The 15,998-nt window shown below is 55.2% G+C and overlaps 1 protein-coding gene across 6 annotated transcripts in view; it reads left to right on the top strand.

Annotated features, from left to right (window-relative positions):
• MCF2L2 (MCF.2 cell line derived transforming sequence-like 2) overlaps positions 1-15,998 on the top strand; it is a 209,917-nt gene that overhangs the window by 33,715 nt on the left and 160,204 nt on the right. For all 6 annotated transcript variants that reach the window (XM_078878577.1, XM_078878580.1, XM_078878579.1 and 3 more), the window contains exon 3: positions 14,003-14,117. In XM_078878577.1, the coding sequence (XP_078734703.1) occupies positions 14,003-14,117 (115 nt within the window). The remainder of the gene's footprint in view (positions 1-14,002; positions 14,118-15,998) is intronic.

Here is a 15,998-nt window from a genome sequence, read left to right as displayed (position 1 = left end):
TCACCCCTGCCTCGCTGACTCGGTGTCCGAGGTACCCCACCTCGCGTTGTGCAATGTAACACTTACGTGGCTTGAGCTTGAGATGGGCTGCTCGCAGTCGCTGGAATACTTCCCGCAGCCTGGACCAGTGTTCGGACAGCGACCTACTGAACACTATTACGTCGTCCAGGTAAATCAGGCACTGTTCCCACTGCAAGCCCCGCATCACCAACTCCATCAACCGCTGGAACGTCGCGGGCGCGTTAGTGAGTCCGAACGGCAACACTCGAAACTCAAACAGGCCCATCGGGGTGGTGAATGCTGTTTTTGGCCGATCCTCCTCCGTCATCTCCACCTGCCAGTAACCGGACGCCAGATCGAGGGTGGAAAAATACCGCGCTCCTGCGAGACTGTCGAAGGTGTCGTCGATGCGTGGGATGGGAAAAGCGTCTCCGAGCGTGACTGCATTTAGTTTACGGTAATCGACGCAGAACCGGGTTGACCCATCCTTTTTCGTTACTAGTACCACTGGGGCTGACCAGGGGCTCGCCGAGGGCTGAATTATGTTATCGCGAAGCATGTCCCCAACTGCCTCTTTGATTTGGGCGCGTTCGGGTGCGCCCACTCGGTACGCAGGGAGTTTGATGGGTCGGGCTGCACCGGTGTCAATTTGCTGCTTAACAAGATCGGTCCGACCCACGTCCGAGTCGTGTTCACTGAATACGTCGGCATACTCCCGCAGTAACTCGCGCAGCCGATCGGCCTCTCCCTTAGGTAAATCCGCCCATGGTACATGTAACGCGTCGAGCAGGGGAACGACCTCGGCTCGGGGAGTCGGGCCGACTCGCCAGGCCAGGTCCTGGTCACCCTCAGGACGCCCGGGGTCCTCAGCCCAGAGTGCGAACACCGAGTCGTTAGAGTGGCGTGCGTGCAGGGGGTGTACGGTGGCTATCGGGGTGCGTCGTCGTATCATTGCCGGGGTACTGTGTGGGTTAAACACACGTATAAACAGCCGGCCCCCATCTGCGTTTACCAGTGTGGCTGACCCTACAACCCCGTATCGCGATGCCAACTCCGGGTGCGGAGTCAGCATTACCTCGCCCGATGGTCGGTGGGTTGGGTCGGTGGAGAGGGTTGCCACTGGCACCAGCATCTCGGCGAGAGGTCCGATGGTGACGGCCGACACCAGCGTAGCGGCCACGGGTGTGAAGCGTGGGCGATTCGGCTCCTGTCCTAGGAACGGAATCCGCTCCCCGCTGCCCTCCACCGTAGCGCATCGTTGCCGGGGCTGTACGTTAAGTCCCAACTTTTCCAGGAGGTCCGTTCCTGCAATGCACTCGTGGCACAACACACTCGACACGTAGAATTCCTGTGTGCACACCTGGTTTCCTAGACGGACCTCGAGGGAGACCTTCCCCAGCAACCCCATCCCGGCTCCGCTTGCCGTGTGCAGCGCGCGATCCGGGGCCTGCAGGCAGCCCACGTCCACCCCGAGCATGCTGCAGTGTGCGGCGCTCATGAGAGAGGCCACGGCGCCCGTGTCCAGCAGGATCCGGGTGCGCTGCCCGTTCACCTGGCCTTCCACCAGCGACGTGGCTCCCGTTATCCCTGCCACCAGCTCCCGCAGCCAATCGCCCGAGGTCCCCGCGCCCTTGGGTGTTGTTGTTGTAACCTGTTTATGGATCACTCGCTCGCCATTATTCTCATTACCGTCTATTTGTATCGGGACCGCGTCGATTGCACCCCTAGTTGGTCCGCTCACTAGGAGGCGTTGGAGTTTTAACCCCCGCGTCTGCCTAGCTCGGGTGATTTCAGGACAGTCTCTCACTAGATGCCCTCGGCGATCGCACATATAACATGCCCGGGGAGGGGGGGCGGCTCCGTAGTGGGCCCCCTGCCCACTCCCTCCCCCCCCATTACGTCGCTGTCCACCCTCCGCCTCTAGTCGGGCTACCCTCCCAGATAACCCTCCCACCGTGGCGCGTAGGTCCCCCATTTCGGATCGGATGGTCTCAACGGAGGTTTGCAGTTTGGTCATATTTTTATTCGTTTCCTCGCGTACCTGGGTTACCCTCTCACCTACTTGGTTTACCTTGTTGTCTATCTGGGTTACCTGGCCGGAGACATCCTTTATACCTGTTTGTATACCGGCAACCCATCCCGGGGTTGTCTCGCGGGACACTGGAGGCTCTCTTTCCCGGCCCCTTACCGTCCTCGCGAGCTCCTGTTCCTCCTCCTCGTCTTCCGAGAGCAGGCATGCAATGGCGCGCTCTCGTCCCAGCCCCCGGAGCTGCGCGCGTTCGCTGTGAATTCTTTCACACTTACGTGCGCGCTCGACAAGGGTGTTAAAGGGAAGACGTGGGCAGCTCACGTCTGGCTGCCACCACGCCGTGCGAGACAGGTACCGCTGGATTTTCTCGGCAGCCAGTTCCTCAATAACCTCAGTTGCGTACCCCGGGCGTGCGATCTTTGTTAACTCGCGCACATCCTCGGCGTAATCACGGAGATCTTCGCCAGGTTGGCGACGGCGCGCCTCTAAGGCCGATTTTGCTTCCTCCTCGTCACGCGTGCCAAAACGCTGATCGAGTCGGCGCATCAGCTCCTCTAGCTGTGTCTGTGCGCTCGCGGGTAACGCTTCTACAAAATCGGCTGCCCGCCCATCAAGATTCATATTAAGTTGACGTACTGCCTGCGCGTCCGTCCATCCATTAATTTCCTTGGCCCCTAAGAGATTGCGGGCGAATGCCTTCCATGAAGGGGCCCCCCGGCCGGTAAATATTAGTCTTATTTTAGCGTGAGGTAACGCGGGGGTCCATCCCACTTCTGACACCAATTTGTGGGGGTCGCTAGCCCCCGAGATCCCTCCCTCGATAATGCTAACGGCTGGGCTAACATCATCAATCGCCCCCCCGCTGCTAAGCGAACCGCTGCTAGGCTCCTCACCCATGGTGTGGGAGCCGTCGCCCGAGGATTCCCCTCCACCGCGGGTCCGCGTAGCAGGCATGGTCAATTACGTACGCGCACACCCACACACAGCTCTGCGCGGCACTCACTCAACCCTGACCACTCACGCTAGGATCGCGCACCTGTAGTACACACGTCGTGAACGTGCGCGCACCCACATACAGCTCCACACGCGACACCCACTCTTTCGCCGCTCTGCGCCGCGCTGGCCGCTCACGTTACGATCGCGCACCTGGGGCACGCCGATTACGCACGCCGAGAGCTTACGCAAGTAACGAGCACACGCAAGCTCGCACCAAGCTAACAGCTTCACTGCGCACCGCGGTTCCGCACACGCGAGCGGGGCGCACGCCGACACGACGACTCGTCCCCTCCCGCACTCGCGCGTGCATGTCAACACAAGTATCGTACAAGGACGATTCTCCTCTCACACGGCGGCGTAGGCACGCCAACACACAAAAGTGCTCTCCCCGGGCGTTAACACACGCACCTCCGTACCCGCACAATCGTACAGAGACCACGGCCTTTACGCATACAACGACCACACACCCGCGAATGCCGTGCACGCTAATACCACGTTCAAAAACACCCAACAACACGGTTTTGTTACTACGCTCGAGATTTTATTAGCCCTACCTGGAACTAGATGTTAAGATCAGTGTGAGTCGACGAGGCTGGCCTATCCTATTTCCCCTGGACCTATTCCCTATTTATCGTTCGCGAAATACTTTTACCTCCTTACTCACGGTTTGAGGCACTCGACGTTCCGTGGGTTTTCCTCGCTGCTTGCCTCGACACGTCGCACGGACGTCCGGAGGGCAGAGCTGGGGGCCGTCTTGGACGCTGGCTTCTCGGAGTAAGAGAGCGATTTCCCCTTTGCGCCCCCCTATTTATCTTCCCTACCTCAAAGGGATGCTGCGCTGAACAATCGGCTCGTGCACCTCGAGCCCGCGCACGGCGGTTCCGGGCGCTTTTGATATGCTAATCAGTGAGCGGCGTTGGCGGCGTACATCCTAATTACTCCCTTACCCTTCCTAACAATGGGGCCTGCGCGCTCAAGCGTAATGATCCCAACCCTCCATGACTATGCGCAAGAGCCCCTGCGGTCCCGCTATTCATGCTGTCCCCTCCCTCCTCCGTCTGTCTCGTCGACCCGTGGGGGTGTGTGTGAGGGGAAATGCGCCTCAACCGCGGTGGCCCAATGCACCACGCCGCGACCACACCATATTAAGGCTGGTCGCAGCGCCGCGGCGCAACGTAGCACGGGGGAGGTCGTCCAATTCCCTGATCGCCGGAAACCGTGAGAGTTATTCCCGATAAGGGTTTCTCGGATAAAAACCGGTCGATCAGGTGACCTTCCCTTCCAGCTCTATGGGGTGGGGGGGAATGCGTGCGGGTGTGTGCTTATGTGAGGGGGGTGATGGGGGGCAGTGCGGTGGGGGAAGCCGGGCGGCTCCCTGGCTCGGCAGAGCAGCCCCGTCGCTGTGGCACCACATAGCCCCCCGGGGTGCCAGTCCCCGTCCCGGGTTGACTGGAGCACCTCGCCTGGGTTGCCCCCACGAGGTATCGCCGCGGGGTCCGCGGGATTCGCCCGGCCCTTGTGGCTGGCCTCGGGGGTGGCGGCTCCGTCTCCTGGGGCTCCGGCGGTGGTCTCCTCCTCCATTCCAACAGCTCCCCTCTGCCCCTGGCACCTGCGGGCTGGGGAACAAATTCAGAGGCGGTGGGGTTTAAGGGTCGCCGTCCTCGTTGCCCCCGGCCCCGCACGGGGCCCCTCGGAGCCCGGGGCTCCGTGGGGCCCATATACTGCGCGAGGCCCCCGGGCACGGGGGGTGGGGGGACCCCGGGGTGTCGGGGTACTTGGCCGGCGGGGCTCCCCCCCTCGGGGGCTGCTCGCCACGGCTTCAGTCGTCGGATGTTGACCACCATCTCCCGGCCCCTCTCTCCTCCCTGAATCAGCACCGTCCATGGTGAGATCTGCCGTCTCACAATCCAGGGTCCTCGCCAGTAGGTGGTCAGCTTCCCCACCTGTCCGGCACCGACGCGGGGAGTGTACAGCCACACCTCGGAGCCCGCAGTGTAGAAGGGGGGCTCCATACGGGGTCGGGCGCTCTGCTCTTGCCGCTGGTGCGCGGCCTCTCCGTGCGGGTAGGCTCGGCCCCTGGTCCCTCGCAGGGTCTCCAGCAAGTGCTCCACGGGGTGGCTCCCTTCCTCCCGTTGCGGCGGAGGGACACCAAACAGCAGATCTGCGGGCAGGCGAGACTCGCGACCAAACATCATTAGGAATGGGGTCTGTCCTGTGGATGTGTGAACGGCGGTGGTGTAGGCGAACAAGGCATAGGGGAGGTGTTCGTCCCAGTCCTGTTGATTCGCGGCCGCCATGCGTTTAAGCTTCCCGGCCAGAGTCTGGTTCATCCTCTCTACCATCCCGTTCGCCTGGGGGTGATACGCTGTGGTTCGGTCCTTCTGGATCCCGAACTCTCGGCACAGCGCCTGGAATAGTTCGGCCTCGAATTCACTACCCTGGTCGGTAATGACTCGTTCGGGGATCCCGCACTTAAGTACGTAGTTTTCCACGAAGGCCCGGGCCACTACGAGGGCTGTTTTATCCGGGATAGCCACCGCCACGGGGTAGCGGGTGAAGTACTCCACCGCTACGAGAATATATCGGTTGCCCCGGTGGGATCGTGGAAAGGGCCCCTGCAGGTCGATTCCGACCAACTGATTCGTCCGACTGACTCGGAACGGCCTCAGGGGTACCTGGTACCTCGCCGGCTTTTGCCCACACTGCTGACAGGCCCGGCAGCCCTGCACCCAGGCGGCCACATCTTGCGCCAATTTAGGCCAGAGATACTGGCGACGCAGAGTCTCCCGGGTGCGCCGTTCCCCATCATGGCCCCCGAGCGGGTGGTCGTGTACCAGTCGTAGTAGTTGGGGTCGCACATGGGCGGGAACGCAGATGCACCCCGGCTGCCCAGCGTCGGCCAGTTCCCTCACCACCCCGTTTTCTACACACAACCGGGCATACAAACCGCTCCAGGGCCCTGGTAGTGCATCCTTCCTCTCTCGCAGTGCCGCCTCTACCGCCGCCAGATCCGGATCCCGCTGCTGGGTTTGTCGCAGCTGCTCGTCGTCCAAGCCCGGGAAGGCGCAGCCGACATCCTCTTGGATCCGCCCGGTTGGGGTGGGATGATCCGTCTGTCCCCGGGCTCCTTCTGCAGGGGTTCCTGCGGCGCACACTGCACTCTCTCTCGGGGGGGGGAGTTTAGTTTCCGCGCGCTCCTTGGGTTCTGCTGCCTGGCGGCAGCGTCCCCCCGTGAAGCACGGGCAGGCGTCTCCCTCCCTCGTCTCAGCGCGCACCGCGGGCCGTCTTGACAAGGCGTCCGCGTTCGCGTGTGTCCGCCCCGCTCGGTACTCGATCTGCAGGTTGTACTCCTGCAGCTGCGCCAGCCATCGAGCCATCTGCCCCCGCGGTTCCTTGAATGTAAGGAGGAACTGCAGTGCATAATGATCGGTGCGCACACGACATTTCCTGCCGTACAAGTACGGTCGGAACTGTTTACACGCGAAAATTACAGCATACAGTTCCTGACGGGTTACACAATAGTTCAGCTCGGCCCCGCTCAGGGTCCGACTGGCGTACGCAATGACCCGCTCCGTCCCACCCTGCACTTGCGACAGCACCGCGCCCAGCCCACTGCTGCAGGCGTCAGTGTCCAAAATAAAATCGGTGGTGAAATCTGGGAAAGCCAAGGTGGGGGTGTGGGTGAGGTGGTCTTTGAGTATGGTGAAAGCCGTCTGGCAGGCCTCCGACCACTGATAGGGGTTCTTAGGGGAGGTGAGTTGGGTGAGGGGGCGTGCAATCTCACTGAATCCCTTTACAAATCGACGGTAATAAGTGGCGAGTCCCAAGAATGACCTGATCTCCGTCAGGTTCCTCGGCCGCGGCCAATCCACTACGGCACGCACCTTCTCGGGATCGGTGCTCACCCCTGCCTCGCTGACTCGGTGTCCGAGGTACCCCACCTCGCGTTGTGCAATGTAACACTTACGTGGCTTGAGCTTGAGATGGGCTGCTCGCAGTCGCTGGAATACTTCCCGCAGCCTGGACCAGTGTTCGGACAGCGACCTACTGAACACTATTACGTCGTCCAGGTAAATCAGGCACTGTTCCCACTGCAAGCCCCGCATCACCAACTCCATCAACCGCTGGAACGTCGCGGGCGCGTTAGTGAGTCCGAACGGCAACACTCGAAACTCAAACAGGCCCATCGGGGTGGTGAATGCTGTTTTTGGCCGATCCTCCTCCGTCATCTCCACCTGCCAGTAACCGGACGCCAGATCGAGGGTGGAAAAATACCGCGCTCCTGCGAGACTGTCGAAGGTGTCGTCGATGCGTGGGATGGGAAAAGCGTCTCCGAGCGTGACTGCATTTAGTTTACGGTAATCGACGCAGAACCGGGTTGACCCATCCTTTTTCGTTACTAGTACCACTGGGGCTGACCAGGGGCTCGCCGAGGGCTGAATTATGTTATCGCGAAGCATGTCCCCAACTGCCTCTTTGATTTGGGCGCGTTCGGGTGCGCCCACTCGGTACGCAGGGAGTTTGATGGGTCGGGCTGCACCGGTGTCAATTTGCTGCTTAACAAGATCGGTCCGACCCACGTCCGAGTCGTGTTCACTGAATACGTCGGCATACTCCCGCAGTAACTCGCGCAGCCGATCGGCCTCTCCCTTAGGTAAATCCGCCCATGGTACATGTAACGCGTCGAGCAGGGGAACGACCTCGGCTCGGGGAGTCGGGCCGACTCGCCAGGCCAGGTCCTGGTCACCCTCAGGACGCCCGGGGTCCTCAGCCCAGAGTGCGAACACCGAGTCGTTAGAGTGGCGTGCGTGCAGGGGGTGTACGGTGGCTATCGGGGTGCGTCGTCGTATCATTGCCGGGGTACTGTGTGGGTTAAACACACGTATAAACAGCCGGCCCCCATCTGCGTTTACCAGTGTGGCTGACCCTACAACCCCGTATCGCGATGCCAACTCCGGGTGCGGAGTCAGCATTACCTCGCCCGATGGTCGGTGGGTTGGGTCGGTGGAGAGGGTTGCCACTGGCACCAGCATCTCGGCGAGAGGTCCGATGGTGACGGCCGACACCAGCGTAGCGGCCACGGGTGTGAAGCGTGGGCGATTCGGCTCCTGTCCTAGGAACGGAATCCGCTCCCCGCTGCCCTCCACCGTAGCGCATCGTTGCCGGGGCTGTACGTTAAGTCCCAACTTTTCCAGGAGGTCCGTTCCTGCAATGCACTCGTGGCACAACACACTCGACACGTAGAATTCCTGTGTGCACACCTGGTTTCCTAGACGGACCTCGAGGGAGACCTTCCCCAGCAACCCCATCCCGGCTCCGCTTGCCGTGTGCAGCGCGCGATCCGGGGCCTGCAGGCAGCCCACGTCCACCCCGAGCATGCTGCAGTGTGCGGCGCTCATGAGAGAGGCCACGGCGCCCGTGTCCAGCAGGATCCGGGTGCGCTGCCCGTTCACCTGGCCTTCCACCAGCGACGTGGCTCCCGTTATCCCTGCCACCAGCTCCCGCAGCCAATCGCCCGAGGTCCCCGCGCCCTTGGGTGTTGTTGTTGTAACCTGTTTATGGATCACTCGCTCGCCATTATTCTCATTACCGTCTATTTGTATCGGGACCGCGTCGATTGCACCCCTAGTTGGTCCGCTCACTAGGAGGCGTTGGAGTTTTAACCCCCGCGTCTGCCTAGCTCAGGTGATTTCAGGACAGTCTCTCACTAGATGCCCTCGGCGATCGCACATATAACATGCCCGGGGAGGGGGGGCGGCTCCGTAGTGGGCCCCCTGCCCACTCCCTCCCCCCCCATTACGTCGCTGTCCACCCTCCGCCTCTAGTCGGGCTACCCTCCCAGATAACCCTCCCACCGTGGCGCGTAGGTCCCCCATTTCGGATCGGATGGTCTCAACGGAGGTTTGCAGTTTGGTCATATTTTTATTCGTTTCCTCGCGTACCTGGGTTACCCTCTCACCTACTTGGTTTACCTTGTTGTCTATCTGGGTTACCTGGCCGGAGACATCCTTTATACCTGTTTGTATACCGGCAACCCATCCCGGGGTTGTCTCGCGGGACACTGGAGGCTCTCTTTCCCGGCCCCTTACCGTCCTCGCGAGCTCCTGTTCCTCCTCCTCGTCTTCCGAGAGCAGGCATGCAATGGCGCGCTCTCGTCCCAGCCCCCGGAGCTGCGCGCGTTCGCTGTGAATTCTTTCACACTTACGTGCGCGCTCGACAAGGGTGTTAAAGGGAAGACGTGGGCAGCTCACGTCTGGCTGCCACCACGCCGTGCGAGACAGGTACCGCTGGATTTTCTCGGCAGCCAGTTCCTCAATAACCTCAGTTGCGTACCCCGGGCGTGCGATCTTTGTTAACTCGCGCACATCCTCGGCGTAATCACGGAGATCTTCGCCAGGTTGGCGACGGCGCGCCTCTAAGGCCGATTTTGCTTCCTCCTCGTCACGCGTGCCAAAACGCTGATCGAGTCGGCGCATCAGCTCCTCTAGCTGTGTCTGTGCGCTCGCGGGTAACGCTTCTACAAAATCGGCTGCCCGCCCATCAAGATTCATATTAAGTTGACGTACTGCCTGCGCGTCCGTCCATCCATTAATTTCCTTGGCCCCTAAGAGATTGCGGGCGAATGCCTTCCATGAAGGGGCCCCCCGGCCGGTAAATATTAGTCTTATTTTAGCGTGAGGTAACGCGGGGGTCCATCCCACTTCTGACACCAATTTGTGGGGGTCGCTAGCCCCCGAGATCCCTCCCTCGATAATGCTAACGGCCGGGCTAACATCATCAATCGCCCCCCCGCTGCTAAGCGAACCGCTGCTAGGCTCCTCACCCATGGTGTGGGAGCCGTCGCCCGAGGATTCCCCTCCACCGCGGGTCCGCGTAGCAGGCATGGTCAATTACGTACGCGCACACCCACACACAGCTCTGCGCGGCACTCACTCAACCCTGACCACTCACGCTAGGATCGCGCACCTGTAGTACACACGTCGTGAACGTGCGCGCACCCACATACAGCTCCACACGCGACACCCACTCTTTCGCCGCTCTGCGCCGCGCTGGCCGCTCACGTTACGATCGCGCACCTGGGGCACGCCGATTACGCACGCCGAGAGCTTACGCAAGTAACGAGCACACGCAAGCTCGCACCAAGCTAACAGCTTCACTGCGCACCGCGGTTCCGCACACGCGAGCGGGGCGCACGCCGACACGACGACTCGTCCCCTCCCGCACTCGCGCGTGCATGTCAACACAAGTATCGTACAAGGACGATTCTCCTCTCACACGGCGGTGTAGGCACGCCAACACACAAAAGTGCTCTCCCCGGGCGTTAACACACGCACCTCCGTACCCGCACAATCGTACAGAGACCCCCGCGAATGCCGTGCACGCTAATACCACGTTCAAAAACACCCAACAACACGGTTTTGTTACTACGCTCGAGATTTTATTAGCCCTACCTGGAACTAGATGTTAAGATCAGTGTGAGTCGACGAGGCTGGCCTATCCTATTTCCCCTGGACCTATTCCCTATTTATCGTTCACGAAATACTTTTACCTCCTTACTCACGGTTTGAGGCACTCGACGTTCCGTGGGTTTTCCTCGCTGCTTGCCTCGACACGTCGCACGGACGTCCGGAGGGCAGAGCTGGGGGCCGTCTTGGACGCTGGCTTCTCGGAGTAAGAGAGCGATTTCCCCTTTGCGCCCCCCTATTTATCTTCCCTACCTCAAAGGGATGCTGCGCTGAACAATCGGCTCGTGCACCTCGAGCCCGCGCACGGCGGTTCCGGGCGCTTTTGATATGCTAATCAGTGAGCGGCGTTGGCGGCGTACATCCTAATTACTCCCTTACCCTTCCTAACAATGGGGCCTGCGCGCTCAAGCGTAATGATCCCAACCCTCCATGACTATGCGCAAGAGCCCCTGCGGTCCCGCTATTCATGCTGTCCCCTCCCTCCTCCGTCTGTCTCGTCGACCCGTGGGGGTGTGTGTGAGGGGAAATGCGCCTCAACCGCGGTGGCCCAATGCACCACGCCGCGACCACACCATATTAAGGCTGGTCGCAGCGCCGCGGCGCAACGTAGCACGGGGGAGGTCGTCCAATTCCCTGATCGCCGGAAACCGTGAGAGTTATTCCCGATAAGGGTTTCTCGGATAAAAACCGGTCGATCAGGTGACCTTCCCTTCCAGCTCTATGGGGTGGGGGGGAATGCGTGCGGGTGTGTGCTTATGTGAGGGGGGTGATGGGGGGCAGTGCGGTGGGGGAAGCCGGGCGGCTCCCTGGCTCGGCAGAGCAGCCCCGTCGCTGTGGCACCACACTGATACACCTGTCATTATCTCCCGTGGCCACCAGTCCGTTCACACTCACAACTGATACCCCTGTCATTACCTCCCGTGGCCACCAGTCCCTTCACACTCACAGCTGATACACCTGTCATTATCTCCCGTGGCCACCAGTCCGTTCACACTCACAACTGATACCCCTGTCATTACCTCCCGTGGCCACCAGTCCCTTCACACTCACAACTGACTCCCCTGTCATTACCTCCCGTGGCCACTAGTCACTGGCCGCTCACCATTACAGAACAAAGACCCCAGTCGACGCGTCACGTTTAGCAATCGCCGCAGCGCCGCGACGCGTGCGCATTCAACGCACACGCGATGACATCCCACACGCACCGGAGGTCACTGAGTATACGCGTCTCTACCCGTCTCACGGGCAGCAGTGACGCAATATTTCACGGTGTTTGCAATGACAGCCCCCCTTTCCGCACATTTGCAGCATTCGTGAGCGACACACTTCTTCATCTATAAAGCACGGCATCGCTGGATATGGCACGCGCGATTAGCACGGTTGGCTACGTACATACACGCAATGTGCTGTAAGAGTCCGAAGGCAGGTTTGGTTTGTGTAATTGTTAGCAAGCCAAACATTGGGTATGCCATCATGATCAATGCAAAACCATGGTCTATCCACTGCTAGATGACGGGCTCCATTGCTAACCCTCGTGGTTCTGTTGTTACATTTCATCGATGAATGTATTAATGTAAGGGCCCGTTTGGGTAATGTCACGCACCTCTATCAATGACCACGTAAGGAAATATATTACAAAAAATACTGACGCAGGGCATCAGTATGATTATACTGAGAGCCAGAAAGAGGCCGAGAGAAGGTACCTAAGTTAGAGACGTCCGCTGAGAAAACCTAAGCAGGATGGGGCAGGACACGTGTCAAGAAGGGATAATGGCCGGTGATTCAAACGAATGACAGAGTGGCAACTGAAGAGAAGACACCTGAGAAAGACATCCACGGTGGAGATGGAGCAATGAAATCGACTCATGTGCAACGTGCTCGATGGATCGTTGCAACCGAGAGATGGCGACGGCTTGGGCAGGCGTTCATTCAGCAGTGGGCAATGTACTGAGCATCATCGCAGTACTCATTTGTACAGCTGTCGCTACAGCGTTACACTCTGGCGATCATGACGATTCATCAGAATACTCGTGGAAGTGTAAAAATAACTTGCACGCAAAAAAATTCCCGAGGCCAATATTTTTCTTTTTTACTTTGAAGTTGTATTTTACCTGGCAAAGCACGGGCCAATGTTAAGGGCAATTCAGCAAAAGGTAAAACTGTTAAGGTGCATCTTCTTGGTTCTTTCGGTAAAGTCACGTAGAAGAGAAATAATAAAATAATAAAAATAAAACATAATAAAATTATTCTCACGATGTTTCTGCCACAACGCAAGACAGTTCTTCACCTGAGGACGGCTGCTTGCGTTGTGGCCGAAACGTCGTGAGAATTATTTTATTATGTTTTATTTTTATTATTTTATTATTTCCCTTCTACGTGACTTTACCGAAAGAATCAAGAAGATGAATCCCTTGCAGTCACGAAAGCTTTAAATCGAAATGTTAAGGTGCAGCCCTGCAATTGCTTGCTCATGCCACCAGAGGGAGCTCCAGAGAGTTCTTCTGAAGGGTATTTTGGTCTACTCTTCCCTGCTGGCCAGAGATCTTAGATTGAAAACGACTTTCTTTAGAACTGCTTTTTGTGTTTATTTTGTTTTCCTTCCTAGCACGGCTGGCTACATACGGTGCAAAATAAGTTCAACGTACATTACACTCATGCATCACGTGGCCTGCTAAAGCCCCAACATTCTTAACAGTCAACGTGAACCAGGAGGATGATTATAAGATTATGATGATGACGATTATGCACATTTCGATTTAAAGCTTTCGTGACTGCAGGGATTCATCTTCTTGGTTTCTTCGGTAAAGTCACGTAGAAGGGAAGTAATAAAATAATAAAAATAAAACATAATAACGTCGTGAGAATTATTTTATTATTTTTATTTTTATTATTTTATTACTTCCCTTCTACGTGACTTTACCGAAAGAACCAAGACGATGATGCACATGTTCTCTAATCCAAGTGTTCCTCTTTATGTTTCTCGGTGTAATTCCAGGCATGCATCTCTACAAGTTCTTTGCACACTTTTTTGTAGTTTTTCTTTTACAATGTCTACGTGTCTGATCCGCATGGCATAGCAAGTGATATATACCGTATAGTCAGTGTGAAATCAGTGAATGAATTGGCGTCCTCTGGTCTAATACCGTTTTGAAACTAGGCTCAAAAGAAATATGTCTCTGGTGTGGACCAATCAGTTTAAACGACAATGCATATATTATCAGAGTGTGTTTTTTGTTTGCATTCTGACCACAAGTATTGTGGTTAATGCAGACATGATTCCTTGTAAAACGTTTCAGTTTGGTATTTTAACATCTTAACACCTGATTTGTTGCCAGAAAAACGGGGAAAACCTATTCTCATACACACATCCGTACAGATCGAACCGGTCTATTAAGCTCTCCATCACAGTGTACTAAGCGTTACACCACAGCAGAAATGCAAGCAAGTCAGCAATTATCGTAAGTGACTTTGTGTCGATTTGCAAAAACAATGTTCTTTTTTATTCATGCAGGAGGGAGGAGCAGGGATGGATCTCCAATCCTCATATTCCCAGAATTCCTTCAGTTCAAGGAGATCCCTGAAGAAGAATTCCGAAACGTCTTGACGTACCTGACCGGCATTCCAAGGTCAGTCCACGCATCTTGGTGCCAGCACCACACGGTAACCACAAACCCGGCAGCCTGGGTTCAATTCCTGGCCAGGTCTGAAAGATGAAAGTACACGAGGTTTGAGCCTCCCGAAGGTTGGCGCGTCCTCAAATAAATCCTGGTGGGATATTTTTGGGTTCCAGCGATGGGCACACGAGGGCGGGTGGGCAAACGCAGTGCTGGAACCATTGGCACACTCTGCATTTATGCATCGTTTCACGTAAATATCTTCACAATGTAACGTGTGTTGTTGCCAGGATACCATTTTCCCGATTCGATATCATATTTCACGATAGGATTATGATCGCGATTACCAGTTTCAAATAACTTTTGTCATCGTGTTATGTGGTTTGCTGCATTGTGTGATTTGATATGCAGGCGTGTTGAACTTCCTTTGCACCGTACATAGCCAACCTAATCGGAGGTGCGGGGGAAGGACAACAAACTTAACAGGATGCCAGTTTCAAATAACGTGCTTTACTGTACTTCTGTGACGACAAAAAAATTAACTTGAAAGTTCCTCAACTGCCATTCACTTAACGGTAGCAGGCCGTGAATTTTCCTAGTCATTACAATCGGTAACGCTTAGAACGCACACGCAGTCATTGGCGCAAAACATAATTAATTCATTAAATTAACCACGAAAAGCATCGTAGATTCATCGTGCTGTCAATTACTTTGGAGTATCTTAGCTACGTGCACATTTTATGAAATATAACTGTTTTTTACAATTTAATTTTTGACGTTTTTTTATTGAATGAAAAACAGAAAATGATAATCACAATATAACGATGTTTTGCACAACGTAATTATTTGTGGATCACATTTCGTATGATATGTCATAGTGTTGCCATTTCGTTGTAGTAGTGCATTATTAACTGAAAATTATTTCGAATTGAAATTACACTGGTCAAAAAAATAATAATTTTTTTCTGGCCTGGACTTATGCAGCTGTTTTAGACTAATTTCAGGGTGCTGATTCCAAATCTGATCTCAGATTTGCTCTATCACATCTCATTTTTATGCTATCGGCATACCCCATTTTATTTGATTTTACCCGAAATTAACTCTGTCACTTATGATTGCAAGTTGTTGCCAGTCAGTGACTGCTTTAGTGTTAAAATATGGCGCTGTATTTTTAGGATAGTGTGTTTATAATATCATTTTATGTAGATATCCACATTTATTTAATACTTTTCTTCTGCAGTTTTTTATTGAAAATGCAATATTTGATATCTCAATAACCTGATGTGATAGACAGATTTGGAATCAGCACCCCAAAATTACCTTAAAACCGTTGGAATACCTTATGCCAGAAAAAGTGTGTTGACCAGTGATATATTCTTAGGTTTTTTCGGTAAAGTCACGTAGGTAAAACATCAAAATTAATGAAAATAAAATAAAACAAAAATTACGACGTTTCGGAGGCAACACAAGTCTCCGTCATCAGGTGGGACCGTCACAGCCGAATTAGCTGCATCAGGTGGGACCGTCACGGCTAATTCGGCTGTGACGGTCCCACCTGATGACGGAGACTTGTGTTGCCTCCGAAACGTCGTGATTTTTGTTTTATTTTATTTTATTTTCATTAATTTTGATGTTTTACCTACGTGACTTTACCGAAAAAACCTAAGAATATGATTCCTTGCAGTCACGAAAGCTTCAAATCTAGAATTGACCAGTGTTATTAAACTGAGGTTGTAGAGAATTACAAAACTCATTTTTTTTCGATTTAAAGCTTTCGTGACTGCAGGGATTCATCTTCTTGGTTCTTTCGGTAAAGTCACGTAGAAGGGAAATTATAAAATAATAAAAAATAAAACATAATAAAATACAAAACTCATTTTTTAATTTTATTTT

The sequence above is a fragment of the Lampetra fluviatilis genome, chromosome 51, assembly GCF_964198595.1.
Source record: "Lampetra fluviatilis chromosome 51, kcLamFluv1.1, whole genome shotgun sequence".
NCBI lineage: Eukaryota > Metazoa > Chordata > Hyperoartia > Petromyzontiformes > Petromyzontidae > Lampetra > Lampetra fluviatilis.
This window is presented reverse-complemented; position numbering and strand designations above follow the sequence as displayed.